This window comes from Triturus cristatus, chromosome 1_1 (genome assembly GCF_964204655.1).
Source record: "Triturus cristatus chromosome 1_1, aTriCri1.1, whole genome shotgun sequence".
NCBI classification, from domain to species: domain Eukaryota; kingdom Metazoa; phylum Chordata; class Amphibia; order Caudata; family Salamandridae; genus Triturus; species Triturus cristatus.
The window spans coordinates 13,440,333-13,459,665 of NC_140579.1; the positions used below are offsets into that span (position 1 = coordinate 13,440,333).

The 19,333-nt window shown below is 48.1% G+C and overlaps 1 protein-coding gene across 1 annotated transcript in view; it reads left to right on the forward strand.

Moving 5' to 3' along the window:
• The window catches only part of LOC146869129 (butyrophilin subfamily 1 member A1-like), an 862,288-nt gene extending 843,607 nt beyond the window's left edge, over positions 1–18,681 (forward strand). Inside the window, exon 7 of the mRNA XM_085627799.1 lies at positions 15,541–18,681. Coding sequence (XP_085483925.1) covers positions 15,541–16,085 — 545 coding nt within the window. The 3' untranslated portion in view covers positions 16,086–18,681. The remainder of the gene's footprint in view (positions 1–15,540) is intronic.
• The last annotated feature ends 652 nt before the right edge of the window (positions 18,682–19,333 follow it).

Below are 19,333 nucleotides of genomic sequence, written 5' to 3' on the forward strand. Positions count from 1 at the left end.
AGTAAAGAAGGACCTTGCTTCGCAGGGGGTTACGGGGCCAGGAGCTGGTGACCTCAGTCAGCATTTCTACTCCTGGCACTATCATAGAAATTTGCACATATATGGTGTCTGCGGTTTTATAAGTTCTGTAACCAAATATTCTATTCATCTGTGTACCTAAGCCTTGGTGACACCTGGTTAACGTAGGCAGCACTGGAAATGGTCAATGGTTTGGAAAAAAAAGCCGCACTAAACAATATACTTGTAACAATTGTGGCGCAAAAACATTTTAAATAAAAAAACACAAAACTTTCAATAAAACGAAAACCACTACGGTTATCAGTGGCAGATCAATACATGTGGGAGTACAAAAAAAACAGTTACATTCCTCCCTAGTTATTGAATCTCACTAACAAACCAATCTTCTGCATTTGGCAGTGAACTTTTGTTACAATGGAAACCCTACCTAGCAGGCCTTACCCTATTAGAATCGATATAGGCCAGTCAACATCAATTTAACAAAACCCGTTATATTCTCATACATTCAATACACATCTGCATATCCTAAAACATATTATCAAAAATACAAATAATAAATAATTGTGCACGTAAATAATATGGCCTTACTAAAATCAGCTTCTGTGTCAGCCAGTGACCCTTACTGCAGTGCCCATATAAGCACCAACCACAATAAAGTGCTACTGTCACACTTAATAAACCTCTGTGTGCATCATCAAACAATATCCGAAATCATACAATCCTGAAAGTCTACGTGTGGTTCAAGAAAGAAGCAAGTCGGGCACGTTTAGAGGGTTTCTATTTTCTAACAATGACTGCATACTTTGCCCACTGAAGGACAAAAAAACACGTGCTTCCTATTACAATGGCGCACACACAAAAGGGAAACTGACACACAAATACCCAAAAACACTTAAACATAACATCCAAAAACCATCCCGGGGAACCTCTTATAATCCTCATCAATCAGGCGATATTCGTTGTCCAGTAGCTAAGTGGTCACGAAAAATCCAGCCTCTTTCCTACTGTGTACTGACGTAGGAGAGCCTCCACTGCATTCAATCAGAGGAGCGCCATATTGCTGAAAGAATACGATAGTAAATCGAACCTCTCCTTCCCTTCTACCAGGCCGATCCCTTGACCCCCTGGTAAAGAGGCGCTCTCTGTTTCACTATATACAGAGAGACCTGTAGCAAGCAATTAATACCATTGAGAAAACTGCAGACATAAACAGTCTCTCCCTTATTCACTTTATAACTTTTTTTTTTGTCTTTCTCCATATGTCTGTTTTCCACACAAAGCAAAATTCAATACACCAAAAGAAATTAAGTGAGCCCGTGAAAGACGCAAGCCGCAGCCTTCTCCTCCGGGCACTCAAGGCAAAACAATAGCACACATTTATATATAGCAAAGGATGTACATTAAATCAACAACTTCCTGACCGTACTGTCCAGCTCAGAATTCCATGCCGCACACACAAGCCTCCCCAGTTAAAGAATGTCCTTAGCGAGACCAACCAGACAGGAGACAGGAAAGAACTGAGAGCCGAGAAAAACACAGAAGCCTCACAAGCGCTCCTTTCATAAACCGTCACCCAAGCGTCACCTCACGTCAGGTAGCATAATACTCACCCGAGTGCTTGTACTCAAGGGCTTCGGCCAGAAAGGAGTCACGAGTGCCCAGTCTGCGTCCCCTCGAACCCAGCCGTTACTGGGTCAGAGTTGGGTCAGACCTGCCATCAGCCTGCGATGCACTAAAATGGCAGCGCTATGGTCAATTTAACAAAGGCCTATATAACGTATAAAAGGGCCTACACAGCACGGGCAAGTGGGAGGGATGTCTTAAAATCAGTCCCTCTCTCAGTGTGTCACCTGAACTCACCGGAAGGGGACTGGGGTCCCAGTGTGCACTATACAAGAGTCTTGTGTTCCCTGAACTCACCAGGGGGGTCCTCGGGTCCCAGTGTGCACTATACAAGAGTCGTGTGTCACCTGAACTCACCGAGGGTCCTCAGGGGCCAGTGTGCATTATACAATAGTCTTGTGTTATATGAAAAAACTACTGAAACACACCTTCTGGAAAAAGTCAATAATCTCCGGGAATGCCAGATGCAGTCTATCGTGAGAGGTGTCGGCAGAGACTGCACTGCTGACCTGCATTACATTAAGGGTTTTTACAATCAGTGTTAGAAACCAATGTGGGTGTTTGTCGGTAAAGTTAAGGGTATGAATATAAGGCCCTGTTTCAGAGTTGGTTTATAGCCAATCAAAAGTCATGTGAATGCACGCTTGGGTGTGACTTCGCCCGTGTTAGCGCGTTCAAGCTGGACATATTGGAAGGGCCACTAGAATCATGTGATTCTGCCGCCGTGGCGTTTTCTGCATAGTTATGGATTTTCCGCATTTGCCACATAATCCATCATCTGCTTCATAATCTGCAGATTTTAATAATAGGAAAATAGTTTTAGATCAAACAGAGCAAAAGTCCCTAATAACGTAACAACACTTTTTGACGCGCAGTGCAAAGCCGTTCGCAAATGTGGGCAGGTCACCTTTCAGTTGCTTACTGCAGAGTTAAACTAGTATTAATGAGGTAAACCTTTGCTCATATAGTGCATATGTGTTCAAATGACAAAATAACGATGTAATACTATTGAAAAATGTGGCGCATTATGCCACATAGTTTGCCTTTTCTTGCCGCATAATTTTGCCAACCGTGCGTTTTAATTTGGTTCTCCTCTGCCGTATAATTTCAGTGGCCCTGTCTATTGGTTTTGCCAATTGAAGGACTGGGTTATTCTTAAGACCCAGCGGTGCCAGGGAACAACACCTGAAACCTTCGTGGGTTACCTGTTCTGGCGTACCAAACACAGAGACACGGGACACTTCCAGCGACGTCAGAGATCAGCGTTTATTACTGCAGGGATACAGAGGTCACAAGAAGTACACAACGTGTAGGTTCTCGGAGACTGCTTCAAATTCGTAGAAGTGGATCGCTCCTTTTATACAAGTTTTGGCCATAGCACAGTATGGTGAACAAAGGTTACAACTCAGTTCCCACAATAAATTTCAAAAGGGTCGCGTTCATGTTTCAGGAGGCCGGAACATAATTACAACAGTCTTACCGGTTCCCAACTGTAAAAACATATCCCCTCCGCAATAAACACATTCCATCCTAACCATAAACACATTAAGAGGAAGGACAAAAAACAGATGTAAGGAAAGGACAAGGATGCACAACAGGTTAGAAAAGAGTGTGAGGGCAATAAAGGAAACTCGATAAAGGGGTCAAAGACCTCGTGTCTAATGTATGCGTGGCTGAAACAATAGACCGGAGCGGCAAGATGGGCCTTGAGCGGGGCCATCTGCCTCACTCGTGTCATTCCCCTCATCGTAAAAGTCACCTCAAAGAAACACGTGTCCTTCGTACTAGCTTGAGAGTCCCAGGGTCACGAAGCGGGCAAGAAGCCCGTTCCCTGGCTACCTGAGGGCAAGAAACAAAATGGACGCTGTATCTAAAATGGAACCCGAGGGTTCGGATGAACGAACCCAAAAATAAGGCGAACCATACGTGGCTGTATTGCGAAACTTCGTACACCCACTATACTCGTCATTTGCGGTTCATAGATACCAAACTCATCCATATTCGTCACCACTCAAGAAGTGGCGTCCCGTCTCACACGGAACCTCAGACGCTCCTTTTGCCCTCATGTAGGCAAGCACTAGTCAAGATCGGAATCCATATCAATATTCATCAGATCGTTCAGCTGCTGCTGGAACATCATTCTATTCATCAACGTCTCCTTGGTAACAGATGGCCGCCTTATACACGTCGCAGCACATAGGCCACATAAGGCAGGACCACACTGTACACAAAGACAACACGTGAACAGAAACGCTACAACAGCCCCTACGATCATTAGAATCTTCCAACCCCAGGTTGACATCAGGCCCCAAAACCATCCTAGGAGCGTCCAATTACCTTCGTCCACGTGTATGGACTCGGAAATCTTGTGCAACTTCGAGATGGCTTGGTAGACAGTTGGAGCATTGTCAGGAATAAAAATGCAACAACTCGAATGGATAATTTTACACACACCCCCTCTATCTGCAAGATCAACGTCTAGAACCATACGGTTCTGCAACGTCATGAGTCATGAGTCTATCCGCCTGTAGTTCAGCTGTTAGATTACCAAGGGCATTTGCAGTCGACTCTACCACACGGGTCAACTGTCTTAGGTTCCTACTATTAACCATAGGTCCCCAAAACGGCAAGAAACCCTTAAAGAAGTCTCCTGCTTCTTGACCAGCAGTATCCTCTTTGCTAATGACGCCTCTCACGACTCTAGTTTTGTGGTAGTCCGAAGCAACTGTGAAGGTCGGAGGTAAAAGATTCGCAATATAACAGGTACCCGAAAAGTCGCGGGGTAACCATGTATATGCGCGTTCATAACATACAAAATAGGTGCCCTTAGCAGTCAGAAAAACAGGGGAAGAGAGCATCGGTAGGACATACGTTTCAGTGCAAGCACTGTTCCCAAGTTGTGCTCTCGGATTTCGACCCAAACCCTGCAAGCAGAAATTTCCGAGGTGCGGTACAATCCATATTGGGGACGAGCTCTTAAGTTGTCTATCACCCACTGACGTACTATACTCAGTCTCACTCAGGTCTTTATAGGCCTGTACTTCTTCATCTGGAATGAGTGATGCCAAAGGCTTGTGGTACGGCCCAGGACCAAAGTTGACAGACCGTGGCTCTCGACTGGGGTAGGAATCTAGTGCACTGCGGAACATAGTTTGGAATGCTCGAGCTGAACCCTGGGAGCTGTATGGAAGGACCAAATACGGAATACCCCTATCCATGGTGTGTGGCATTAACCCACATACCCAACAATTGGTAGTATTCACCACCAACTGATGCTGATGTAGGAGTTGAACAAAGGAATTATTCATGAATTCCGCACGTCTAACCTGCTCATGTTGAGGCAAAGGATGAAAGGAATGTGGGGAGACAGTGGTGAGGGAACTTAGGTTAAGAGAAGAGGTAGGTGAAACAGAAGGCAAGAATTGCGATACTCCAAAATACACTCCACCCACCAATAACATAGATACAGTTAGGAACAATAGAAACACCTGAAACAGAAAACATTTTGTTCGTACAACCCTCCATAACTCTGATCTCTGTGCCAACACCCTTTCTTCTTCCACCAGCTTAGAGAATGCCATCCTCTACAAACCGTCCGTGACGTACTTGACGCACTTCGTTCTGAGTAGCGATTATCAATCCCCAGGAGTTCCCAGAGATCGACAAAAGTAACCAACCTAGCGTCAGAAACCTGCTAGACAGAAAGAAGTACCCGCACGGCCCTACGGTGACCCGGATGGCGAGGTTTCCTCGAAACGTTCAAATTTATTACAAGTCTCTTAGCAGTGGAAAGCACAAAAAACTCAGAAAGAAAGGATGTAATTGTTCATAATATTCGTAACGTAAAAACCACTGTACTGTTAATTTTTATTAGTCCTTGAACGAAGAAAGTATCGACTTCTTCCAGGTCGAGTTTGCTCTACGAACAATTGTTCAGCTGGCGCAACAGTGTTCAATGAAGCAGATGACGAGTCGGACCTTGGGTTCTCTGCCACTAATGACTCCACCTGTGGATCTGGCAATGACGAATCCTCCTCCACAAGTTGAGCGTCGCTAAATGGCACAAAGCGCAAAGGAGTCTCAGTTTCTGCGGCCGAAATCCCAGTTCTCACCCAACCGTCGGTTGGTAAGGGGATCGGTACCTTCTTTGTGTGGCTGGCATGCACCCAATTTTTCCGGCCCTCCAGTCGAACCGCTGTCCTCGTCGTCAACAAGACTTGGTGGGGTCCGACGAATCTTGGCTCCAAATTACGCTTTCGACCAAAGTTTCGGGTAACCACCCAGTCTCCTGGCCGGAGCTGGTGTCCAGGACCCTCTGTCTGCGCTGGTAGAGCTTCAAAGACCTGTTGATGAATTAACCGTAGTTTAGTGGTCAAATCATGCAAGTAATCGATCAACATTGGATATTCAAGACTATCAAAAGCCCTAGGCCTCGGGACTCCCCAAATATTCGCAGGGCGACCGAACACAATCTCATATGGGCTGAGCCCTACTCGAGAGTGTACGGTTGCTCTGGTTGATAGGAGAGCCAGAGGCAAGGCATCAGGCCATGACAGACCAGTCGTAGCTTGAATCTTAGCGAGTTTCAGCTTCAGGGTACCATTGTACCCTTCAACCAGACCCGCTGCCTGAGGATGATTAGCACTGTGGAATTTCTGACGAATTCCAAGGCCCTTACACACACTCTGCATTACACTTCCCACAAACTCACTTCCATTATCCGACCACACAATCCGCGGCATTCCGTACCTAGGAAAATACTCCTTCAGCAGGATTTTTGCTGTGGACAGGGCAGTATTATCCTTAAGAGGATAGGCCTCAATCCATCTGGAGAACGCGCAAACCACAACCAAAACATACTTCAGATTATTGCATCTCTCCATATGGATGAAGTCCAGCTGGATAACCTCAAAGGGACAGGTAGGAGGAGCGAAATGACCAGGTGGAGTGGGGGTGCCTTTTCCGGGATTGTGCATCAAACACACCATACAATTCTTAACCACTCTTTCGGCACACTTAGCGATACCATCATTCCTCCATACAGGAGACAAGAACTTACATATTCCTTTCGCACTAATATGCGACAACCCATGAGCCATCGTCACAACAGCTAATACATACGCGTCTGGTAACATCCACCTCTGACATTCCGTCAGGTCAACCCAACATCCATGCATATCCAATTTCCCTGTACTTTCTTTCCACTTGGTCTTTTCAGCTTCAGTAGCTTCGTTCTGAATTGCTCTCACACTTTCAACAGTATTTTCACACATACCAGTCTCCGCCGGCCACCTCACTGAACTCGTGACATACATTCGAGTCGCAAGATTCTTAGCCGTTTCTTTAGCAATCTCATCCGCAAATGCATTACCACGACCAACATCATCCGTCACTTTCCGATGTGCACTACATTTGACGATCGCCACTTGTTTAGGCAACGTAAGTGCATCCAAAAGATCATTCACAAGATGCCCGTGCTGGATCTTCGTACCATGCGATGTCATAAATCCTCTTTCTCTCCACAATCTTCCGAAGTTGTGCGCAACACCGAATGCATACTGACTGTCGGTAAACACATTCACTCGCTTTCCTTTCGACAGAACACACGCTCTTGTCAATGCAATTAATTCTGCCGCTTGTGCTGAGTTCTGGTTCAATCTCGCAGTTTCCACAACCGTGCTCAACGTCACCACAGCATACGCAGTCGTCACATCGCCATTCGGCAATTTGAAGCAAGAGCCATCCACATACAAAGTACCATCGGGATCTGACAAGGGAGTGTTTTTCAGGTCCACACGACCTTTTGTTTCTTCCTCAGTCCGTAAATAACAATCATGGGGCAGCACATCATCTGATTCCATATTAATCGGCAACAATGTCGCCGGATTCAGTACATTACAACGCTTGATCTGTATATGACTTGCCAAAAGGGTCAGCTCGTACCCAGACAACCTTGCACTCGTCAGATGTTGAGTCTTTGTCCTATTCAAGAGCGTATCAACTGCATGCGGAACCATTACTATGAGCATATTGTCCATGACCAGACCTGCGGACTGCCGAATAGACGCCGCAGCTGCCGCTGTCACCCTCAAGCAACTTGGCAACGCTCTAGCCACCGGGTCTAAGGTCGAGGAAAAATATGCACACGGACGCTGCTTATCACCAAATTGTTGCGTTAGAACACTCAACGCACAACCGTCCCTCTCATGGACGTATAATGTGAAAGGCTTACTGTAATCAGGAGTACCTAACACAGGAGCCGAACACAGCGCATCACGTAGTTCAGAAAAACTTTTCTGACATTCCTCCGTCCAAGGCAAAGGAGTCGAAACGTCCTTGCACGTGAGAGCTACCAATGGCTTCGCTAACAGTGAAAAGTTCGGGATCCACTGTCTGCAGTATGATGTGATACCTAAAAAGGCACGCACATCTCTCTGAGTTGCTGGCACAGTCATTCGAGCAATTGCTGCAATTCGTTCAGGGGTCAACCTTCTTCCCGCCTTTGACAATAAGTGACCGAGATAGGTAACTTCTTGACAACAATATTGTAGTTTGGAAGGTGACACTTTATGATGTAGAGCGCAGAGATGCTGTAACAAGGACACTGTAGCGGCTCTACAGAGCTGTTCAGTGTCAGCAGCAACCAATAGATCATCAACGTACTGAATCAAGGCTGCACCAGCCGGTAACACAAACGCATCAAGTTGACTCTTAAGAGCTTGGCTGTAGATGGATGGACTCTCACAGTAGCCCTGTGGAGCGCGTTTGAATCTGAAGCTGCGACCACCTAATGAGAAATCGAACAAGTCTCTGCTTTCCTCAGCAATCGGAATGCTAAAGAACGCATTCTTCAGATCGATGACCGAGAACCATGATGCAGTGGCTGGAATCAGAGTCAGTAAAGCTGTAATGTCTGGCACCACAGGAAACTGCGGAACAACGACTTTATTTACCTCCCGTAAGTCGATAACTAGACGATACACGGGAGGCTTGGAGGGATCCGTTCGTTTCAGAATAGGCAACACGGGACTATTGCACACATTACCTCGTGTCTCCTCAATAACATCTTTGCCGATCAGATCGTAAATGATCGCTAACAGTGCCCTTTCACCATCAAGGGAAATACGATACTGAGGTATACGTGGCAAACGCGCACCAACTTTTAGTTGGACAACATAAGGTGGTATATCCAACAGGCCCACGTCATTGGGACCTGTCGCCCACAAGGAGTCTGGAAGAGATCTCAATTCCGATGGGAGCTTGTCGATCGATAAATACATAGGGGAAATCACGCTCTTACCCAACGTAAGCTCCACACCCGTAGGAGAACAGTACAAAGTCGCATGTAACCTTTTCAACAAATCTAAGCCCAAAAGATTCTCACCACAACCAGTAGTCAAAATCAAAGGAGCTTCCAGCTCATGAGACCCAATTGTAAGGGGCAAAGGGCTAGAAACTGGATTGCTAACGGGGGCGCCAGAAAATCCAACGGAAACATTCGTTAAGCCAGACAAAGGCGCGCCAGGGAGTTTCGAATGCATGATGGAACTTTTTGCTGCACCAGTGTCCAACAGAAAAGGCTCAACAACGCCCAAAGTGGCTACTGCAACATAAGGCCCTCTCTGATCAACCGGAACTGATACTTCTCCCTTCCTTTGTCTATGGCTGTCCTAGTAGATACCATCCACATCAACATCACACTCAACATAACAATCATCCACATGATACTGTGCAGACCGACCGGACGATGGTTCGCGCCGATCGAAACAATTTTGCGAATCCGAAGACGTCGCAAAGCGTTCGGCCTGATTCTGGGTAACTCCGCGACCTCTACCACGAGAAACCTGTTGAGGACCACTACGTCCTCCTCGAGCCGACACACCATTGGTCCTATCACGGAGAACCGGACAATCGAATTTCAAATGGCCCTCCCCACGACAATATGCGCACTGATTATATTCCAGCACAAAGCGAGGCGCAGGCGAAGCATTTCGCGTCTGCGATCTGGAAAACTGTGATTGAGATCTGTTTGGCTGCTGTGTATCACTGAAATTCGAACGCGGTGGATAGGCTTGCTGCAACAAGACCTTAGTTTTGAGATCCTTCGTTTTCTTTTCTGCACGCTCACTTTCCTCTTTTTCTCTATTCTCGTAATATTGGGCCGTAGCCAATATTTGGGCAGTGGTAGAAACAGCCCACGCACTCTCAGAATTCTTCAACTTGTTGCCAAGGTCGGGCAACAAATTTGATACAAACTTATCAACGAACAGCCGCTGACCACCCTCGGAACCCATGTCCTGACCACTATGATCAATGAACGCTTCCTCAAATCTCGTAAAGAAATCAGAAACACTTTCATCCCTCTTTTGCCTGCACGCTGATAATTTGTCCCAATTGACGCGCATCGCTGGCATAAGCGTTTTCATGAGGGTAATTATCCTCTGGGGCAAAGCCACAATAATCTGTTCAGGTTTAGCCCCACCGACCTGCCGGGCATCTGCCGCTGTAAGGGCAGCCCAGTCACCGCCTAACTCGGCTACGTGATTCTCGTGACGAATTTTCGCCCAAATCGGCTGAGGCACCACATTGCCGAACAACATATCGATATCGGCTAGGTTCATAACAGTAGCATCCACCAATTGGGACAGCTCCTTATAATACCCTGCAGGATTCTTACGGGGATCAGGTAGGGATTGTTTCACTTGTAAAACTTCCGATCGCTTCCAAGGGAGGTGTATCCATACTCTCTGGAAATGGCCTGGGACAGGAGGGACAGCCGTAGGATCACCTGGCATCCACACTGGGGGAACTTCCCGCATAGGATATTGACCAGGTTGTGCCATCCATTCCGCGGTCGCGTCCTTAAACAGTGCACGCGGTTGCACTGTACATCGAAATGATAACAAGCGTTCCAGAGCCTCTCGAACTTTATCACCTACAATGACACCCGTGGCAAACCGAAGCTGTAGCTCGGAAACCTCAGGTGGTATATCATCAGCTATATCATCGTCCCACTCCTCTTTCAATGACTTACACAATTCTTCGAACACAAATCGTTGCGTGGGCACATTAAACTGAGAAAACGTTTCGAACACTACACGTGGGGTGTATTTAACAGGGTTACGAATCCATCTACGTGCCGTTTTCACCAACGATTCACGTTCCCTACCATCAGGAAGCTGGCTGCGTCTTTGGGCAACATCTGAAAGAGTCGAGCCAAGTATCGGCCCAAAGAGCGGAGAATAAAGAGAAGCAACAGCAGTCAAGAGACGACTACGAACCGAAGGAGAAGAGGACGAAGATGCAGGCGTAGCAGCCATAGGGGTGGAAACAGTAGAAGTAGACGCAGCAGCAGGAGTAGCGGGAACGACAGGCTGAGGAGGGACTTGGAAAGGCGCAGTAGGAAGAGAAGCCGGAACAAGAGGATGTACGATCTGTGGCCCAAGGGGATTCGGGAGTACGGGAGGAACGGCGGGCTGACCAGCAGCCGCCAAAACAGCGGGTTGAGGAAGAGGTGGATGAACGGGACCCATAACATCGGGAGCATAGGGAGGTGGCGATTTCATCAGATAAGACAAAAGCGAATCTTCCACCAATTCTTCTCCTGTCTTATCGATCGTAGAAGGTAGCGCCGGATAACATTTGTCCACTGCCATGTGGTGAAGCCGAGCACTAACTTCCTGCTCTTTCTCATCTTTGTCTAACTGATATTGTTCTGCATTGCGCATCACCGTAATAACACCTTCTCGTTTATTTTTCTTATTCTGTTTGATTTCTTTCTGCTTGGCCTCTTTCCGCCATAACCGGAAGGAATCAAACATGGCCGGCCTAGCTTTCTTTTTAAATAATTTAGCTTCCAAGTTATCTAAAATGGCAGTCTCGAAACTACCATGAGGTGGCCAACTAAGGACGCCATCCTTTTTAGTGTAACGAACCCAATATTCATTATATACGATAGGACCCACGCCATGGCGACTCTAGAGCTCGTAAAGCGGAGTTCCAGCCGGAGGTATCGGACATGAATCCTCCAGCCGGGAATCCATGCTGCAACATTTGAGAAACCTAAACAAAGTACTACGGCCAGGCATCGTGCACACTAACCGAGTATACAAACTTCAAGGGCTATCGAATTACGATGTCCTCGCAAAAATGCAAGACCCTCGGTTTTTGGCAATTGCAATCGTCAAATAAAACCCAACAACTAAGAACCACGAATGCTATGGAACCATGCGAACAACAAAGCAACACTGGGAGCGACCCACAAATACTTAACTGAGAGAACAATGGCGTCACCAGGAAGGCCCGTTGATCGTCTCGCCGTACAAAGGACTACGCCAGGCGCCAAAACAGGTCGACAGTCAGGGCATCGGTCCGTCGCAGCCGTCAGGAGGTGGGGATCTTCGCGGGAAAAGACGTCGGGCCACTTATTTCGACAACTGGATCGATGAAGCGGGGTGCACCTTCCCTCGGAGATTTCACACGAAGTTCCTCACGATCGTCGGGCTTTGGACCGGTACCGTTGATGTCGCCCCACGTTGGGCGCCAACTGAAGGACTGGGTTATTCTTAAGACCCAGCGGTGCCAGGGAACAACACCTGAAACCTTCGTGGGTTACCTGTTCTGGCGTACCAAACACAGAGACACGGGACACTTCCAGCGACGTCAGAGATCAGCGTTTATTACTGCAGGGATACAGAGGTCACAAGAAGTACACAACGTGTAGGTTCTCGGAGACTGCTTCAAATTCGTAGAAGTGGATCGCTCCTTTTATACAAGTTTTGGCCATAGCACAGTATGGTGAACAAAGGTTACAACTCAGTTCCCACAATAAATTTCAAAAGGGTCGCGTTCATGTTTCAGGAGGCCGGAACATAATTACAACAGTCTTACCGGTTCCCAACTGTAAAAACATATCCCCTCCGCAATAAACACATTCCATCCTAACCATAAACACATTAAGAGGAAGGACGAAAAACAGATGTAAGGAAAGGACAAGGATGCACAACAGGTTAGAAAAGAGTGTGAGGGCAATAAAGGAAACTCGATAAAGGGGTCAAAGACCTCGTGTCTAATGTATGCGTGGCTGAAACAATAGACCGGAGCGGCAAGATGGGCCTTGAGCGGGGCCATCTGCCTCACTCGTGTCATTCCCCTCATCGTAAAAGTCACCTCAAAGAAACACGTGTCCTTCGTACTAGCTTGAGAGTCCCAGGGTCACGAAGCGGGCAAGAAGCCCGTTCGCTGGCTACCTGAGGGCAAGAAACAAAATGGACGCTGTATCTAAAATGGAACCCGAGGGTTCGGATGAACGAACCCAAAAATAAGGCGAACCATACGTGGCTGTATTGCGAAACTTCGTACACCCACTATACTCGTCATTTGCGGTTCATAGATACCAAACTCATCCATATTCGTCACCACTCAAGAAGTGGCGTCCCGTCTCACACGGAACCTCACAATGCTTGCCTTACCTTTCTCCCACTCTCTCATCCCTCTCTCTCCTAATCTACCCCTGTCCTTCTCTCACCACTGATTTGTCTGCATTTCGGTTTACAGACTAAGCCAGATGCAAATTCTAATTTTGCATTTCCTGAACGTTCATTTTGCATTTAGGAAATGCTTTGTACATTTGCTTAGGAAATCGCAAATAAGAAATCCCAATTTGTGATTTCCTATTTAGAAATCGCAAAATGAGATTTCTACTGGGTAGGAATCGCTTTTTCGTGATTCCCAAAGGCCCTTGTAAATTTGGAAAGGCCACTTAGCGTTTCTTAACGGCCGGAAAGAGCGATTCCTGGTCCCTTAAGAAACGCTAAATGCTTTCGTACATCCGGCCCCATCGCTCCGTTTCCTCCCCTCATCTCGGGGTTTCACTCTTTCTTCTCTCCTCGGTTCTCAACTCTTTATTCTCTTCCCATCTCTCGTCGTCCTTCTCCTCTTGTTTATTCTCGCCCTCCCTCTTCCTGCCCCCTCTTGTTATCTCTCCCCTCTCCCGCTCTTCTCCCCGCTGTCCTCACCCCACTCTCCCTCCCTCTCGCCTCGTGTTCACTCTTCCTTCCTCACTCTTGCGTCTCTTCTCCCCTCACTCCTCTTCCTCCCCCCGTACATCTTCCTCGTCGCTCTTCCGCCCTCTTTCTTTTATTCACTTTCACCCCTGGGTCACTTTATAATCCGAGAGGTGATTTTCCCGCCATGACAGGAGTTGTCGAGCCGCAGACAGAGCGGGTCTTCTCCTAAGGAGAGGGGGGTCCGAGGAAGGGAGAGAGACGGGAGGAGCCAGAGTGAGAAACAGAAGGAGGGAAACAGAGTGAAGGGAAAGAAAGTACGGAGTAAATAAGAGAAAGGAAACAAGAAACAAAAAGAAATGAAACACAAGGAGAGAGTGAAGGAAAGTAAGTGGTGAGAGAAAAACACTTGCAGAGAAAAAGTTAGATGGAAAAAAAGGGACGAGTGTGAGGAAACGGGGAGAGAGTGAAGAAAACCACAGGAGAGTGAAGAAAACCACAGGAGAGTGAAGAAAACCACAGGAGAGTGAAGAAAACCAGGAGAATGAAGAAACCCACAGGAGAGAGAAGAAAACCACAGGAGAAAGTGCGGGAGAGAAGCAGAGGAGCGCGACAGGGGAGGGAGTCAAACATGAGACGGGAATAAACCCGAGGAAACAGAAGGAGGGAGGAGGGAGGGAGACGAAGACAGGAGACGTCCATCGGGAAGAAAGAACTGAGCACACTAGAGACACCATCACAGGGCTGCAGTCCCATGCATAAGACACTCACTCATGAAGGAAGGAGTGAGTGAAAACACAAGGGTAAAAGGGAGGAGGAAGGTGAGGCCAAGGATCAGAGGCAGACGGGGGACGAGGAGAGGGGTGATGTCCTGCGGGGGCACAGGGAGGGGTCCAAGAAAGGGGGGAGCGAGGTGAGGCTCAGAGACAGTGGGGGCGAGGAGAGAGGTGAGGCTCTGGTGAGGGTCAGAGAGGGGGGGCGAGGAGAGAGGTGAGGCTCTGGTGAGGGTCAGAGACAGTGGGGGCGAGGAGAGAGGTGGGGCTCTGGTGAGGGTCAGAGACAGGGGAGGGCGAGGGGAGAGGTGGGGCTCTGGTGAGGGTCAGAGACAGTGGGGGCGAGGAGAGAGGTGGGGCTCTGGTGAGGGTCAGAGACAGGGGAGGGCGAGGGGAGAGGTGGGGCTCTGGTGAGGGTCAGAGACAGGGGAGGGCGAGGGGAGAGGTGGGACTCTGGTGAGGGTCAGAGACGGGGCAGGGCGAGGGGAGAGGTGGGACTCTGGTAAGGGTCAGAGACGGGGGAGGGCGAGGGAAGAGGTGAGGCTCTGGTGAGGGTCAGAGACAGTGGGGGCGAGGAGAGAGGTGAGGCTCTGGTGAGGGTCAGAGAGGGCGTGCGAGGAGAGAGGTGAGGCTCTGGTGAGGGTCAGAGACAGGGGAGATGTGGGGCTCTGGGGAGGGCGAGGGGAGAGGTGGGGCTCTGGTGAGTGTAAGAGATAGTGGGGGCGAGGTGAGGCTCTGGTGAGGGTCAGAGACAGGGGAGGGCGAGGGGAGAGGTGGGGTTCTGGTGGTGAGGGTCAGAGAGGGGGGGCGAGGAGAGAAGTGGGGCTCTGGTGAGGGTCAGAGAGGGGGGGCGAGGGGAGAGGTGAGGGTCTGGTGAGGGTCAGAGACAGGGCGTCGAGGAGAGAGGAGGCCGCACAGGTACCTTCCGTCCGTGTCTGGCACAAGGTTCACACCGCGCCCTGATATCTCACGTGCATGAGACAGAAGGGCAAACAGTCTGGATTGTTAGCTTTGCCAGTGTTTGTTTATTATTTCAGATGTTTGTACGAGGTTGAAATGTCGAGTGCTGCTCTCTGCTGTGATTGGTGGTGACCTCTGACCTCTGCTTCTCTCCCCTGCAGCTGCGGTGACCCTGGATCCGGACACCGCTCATCGGAAGCTCGTCCTGTCCGAGGACGGAAGGAGCGTGAGGCGCGGAGACACAGACCAGGGTCGGCCCCACACGGACCAGAGATTCACTAAATACCTCATTGTCCTGGGGAGGGAGAGGCTGAGCTCCGGGAGGCATTACTGGGAGGTGAAGGTGGGGGACAAGACGGACTGGGAGCTGGGGGTGTGTGACGAGGCTGTGAGCAGGAAGGGGGAGATCTATCTATCGCCTGAGGATGGATTCTGGGCAGTGTGGCTCAGAGATGGGGAATACAAAGCTTTCACCTCCGCTCCCACCCTCCTGGCCCCCCGTGTGCCCCCCAGGGCTGTGGGTCTCTTCCTGGACTATGAGGGGCGCAGGCTCTCGGTGTACAATGTGAGTGACCGGTCTCTGCTCTTCACCTCCTCCGGGGCCCCCTTCCCCCCCACCCTGCGGCCCTTCTTCAGTCCAGGTCCCAACAAGGGAGGGAGGAATGCGGGGGCGCTGCTGGTCCGGCCGGGGACAGGGCCGGAGTGAGAGGGGGGAGACCCCCACAGATGAGGGGAGAAGAGACCCTCACAGATGAGGGGAGAAGAGACCCTCACAGATGAGTGGAGAAGAGACCCTCACAGATGAAGGGAGAAGAGACCCTCACAGATGAGTGGAGAAGAGACCCTCACAGATGAGGGGAGATGAGACCCTCAGCAAAGCCAAAAGCTCTTTCTTGCAAATATAACGTTTCTTTTCTCTTCACTGGAGCGCACTTTAAACAGCCACAGCCTTCCTTGGGGAAGACGCCCCAAAACAAACAAGCATTGGCAAAGCCAAAAGCTGTTTCTTGCAAATATAACGTTTCCTTTCTCTTCACTGGAGCGCTCTCTAAACAGCCACAGCCTTCCTTGGGGAAGACGCCCCAAAACAAACAAGCATTGGCAAAGCCAAAAGCTCTTTCTTGCAAATATAACGTTTCTTTTCTCTTCACTGGAGCGCACTTTAAACAGCCACAGCCTTCCTTGGGGAAGACGCCCCAAAACAAACAAAAGCTTTTTCTTGCATTCTCGGTTATAACTCAGACTTGTAGGCTTTGCCAAATTTTTCTTGGGGTTTACATTTTGCCCGTGCAGCGTTGGGAGCTTGCTCCTAATTTGTACCACAATGACAGAGGCAGCATTCTGTTCAGGAGCCTTTTCACATTTAGGGCCACGTGTCCGACCATTTTAATTTGCGAGTCTCTAATAGCAATTTTTGCGACTCGCAATTAGGGACTTGCAAAATGCGATGTACAAATGTGTCTCGGGCACATTTAACGATTTCCAATGGGGTCGCAAATGACCCACCTCATCAATATTCATGAGGTATTTCACAATTTGCGACCCATTGGGAATGGTCTGTAATCACAGGGATGGTGGCCTGCTGGGATCAGCAGACCACCATGTCTGCGATTGCTTTTTAAATGATGCAATCTTTTTATTGAAATGCAGTCTATTTGCCTTAAAGGAAAATGGATGCATTTCAAAAGTAAAAAAGAAAAGCTATCTCATTATTTTTAAGAGTAGGCAGTGGTTCATGGGGCCACTGCCTGCTCTTAAAAAATGTTTGCGCCCACATTCACAAAAGGGAAGGAGTCCCTTTGGGGTAAAGAGGTCCCTTGGGGACCCCTTTGCATTAGTGAATGGGTTACCACCTCCTTCACGGAGTCGGTAAAATATGAATGTTTTGCGACCGTAATGCGGGCGCAAAACATTCATACATGCCCCTGCGACTCACCATTAGGAAAGGACGCACTTGGCATGTCCCTTCCTAATATGGACTTGAAATCCCCATTTTGCGAGTCGGTAACAGGTTACCAGCTAACCAAACTGGGTTGGCACATGCTGGCAGCTGTTTTAGGGGTCACAAACAGCCCAATTCTCCGTTTGCGACAGCTCGAAAAGTTTGTACATCTGGCCCCCTGTTCCAGGACTGCGAGGCCCGTCTGGTGCTATGAGGAAGGGCTGCACAGCCACAGGTGGGTCTTCATTTACAGCACATGATTGACATGTGAAGGTCGAAAGACTTACCGGTTGATGTCACTCATCGAAAAAACAAGCATTGTCAAAGCCATTAGGATTCACCTTTGGGGCCTATTGACTTTGTCAATGCTCTTTGACAGTGCTGTGTAGCTTCAGCGAGACTGTTCAGCATGGCCAAATGGAAAAAAGGCTAAATAAAATGCACAAAGGTGCAGCCATAGTGACTTTCATGCAGTAGGTGCATACATGTGTGACATGGTATGTGTGCATGCCCCATTCGCTTGCATGCACCTACAATATGATACAGGCGCCAAATGAAATACACATACCACAAAAACGCTTTTTTATTGCAAAACGGGCCTGCAACAATTATCACCAAAATAAATAAACAAATAAATAATAAGAAAATAGAAAATATGAGGCTGCAGGGTTGGGGCAATGTAGGAGCAGGTGGGAGGAAGCAAAGAGGAGGGTGCGGAGCAGCATCAAGGAGGGACTCACTGCGCTGCACCGTCAGGGAAGGAAGCCCCTGAGCAACAACGTAACATGGAAAGTGGAAAGTGGAGTTTGGCAGCCGGAGAAGCACTCAACAGAGAGATTGCAAGACAGACGAGACAGCAACACAGAGCTGGGGGGGTTCAGATATTTGGCTGGGTTAGAAGCATGCGAGGGAGGGGGCCAGAAAACACATGCACACTCTTGAGCGCTTAAGCGTAAAGGAAAAAAGTAGCTCCCTAAAACAGCTGTTATTAACCTGTGGTGCATGGACCCTTGGGGGCCACAACGCCTACTCAGGGGGTCTGAATCTGCTCAAATAAGAAAATCATTTTAACTAATAAATAAGGTGTACATAAATAAAAAAATGTACAACATGACATTTTAAAACATTTTCTATATGTAAAGGAATATTAACTTGTAAATTGCGAGCTACAAAGAAAGTTGTATCGTCATTGAATCATGGGAGCAGTGCAAACTCACCAAATATAATATAGTATGGATGATGGGTAGCCTCTTGATTTAGAAAAGTTCCAACTTTCCCATTAAAGTTAAAATTGTGTTTTCTTATATTTGAATGTGAATTAAATAAAAGGCCATCATTTTTGTGGTTCAAATCATCAAAACTGCTTAGGCCGGGTCTCTTATTCCACTAATGACTCAGCGGGGGTCCCTGGATTCTAGAAATGATTCGGTGAGGGTCCACAGAAGTCAAAAGGATTCAAGTCAGCCAAGCCAAAGGATGGCAACGAGGCCATGTTCCAGAGGAGGGACACACACAAGATGGAACAAAAATCCATCCTGTAAAAAGCAAGAAATAAGAGTGACAAAAAAGTCAGCCAATGGTAAGCAGTGGGCGGGCTGTAGGTCCACTCTGAGCTCTTGGTAGGCTCCCAATAGGTCTTTTCCCACTAGGCAGCTTGTGCTGTACGCACAAGCACACACTTGATCAAAAGTGACAACGCCTTTTGATATACTTTAGAAATGTCTTTAAGTATAGAATTATCAAGTGGTAGCTGTCTCACTTGACATCATTGATGACATCACTGATCACATCATCACCACTACTACTCCTCATATAGAAACAGTGAGGTACTGGAGACAAGTCTCATTCTGTATGGTGCACACTTTAGTGAACAGTGAAGTTTTACATGCAGGCAGTACTTCATTAAAGCAAGTTAGAGACTTTGAGCAACAAGTGTGATATGTGAGAGAAATTAAAGCTTCTCCTTCACTGATTTCTCACGGATACTCCTCCTGTGACGCTGCTTCCCGTGC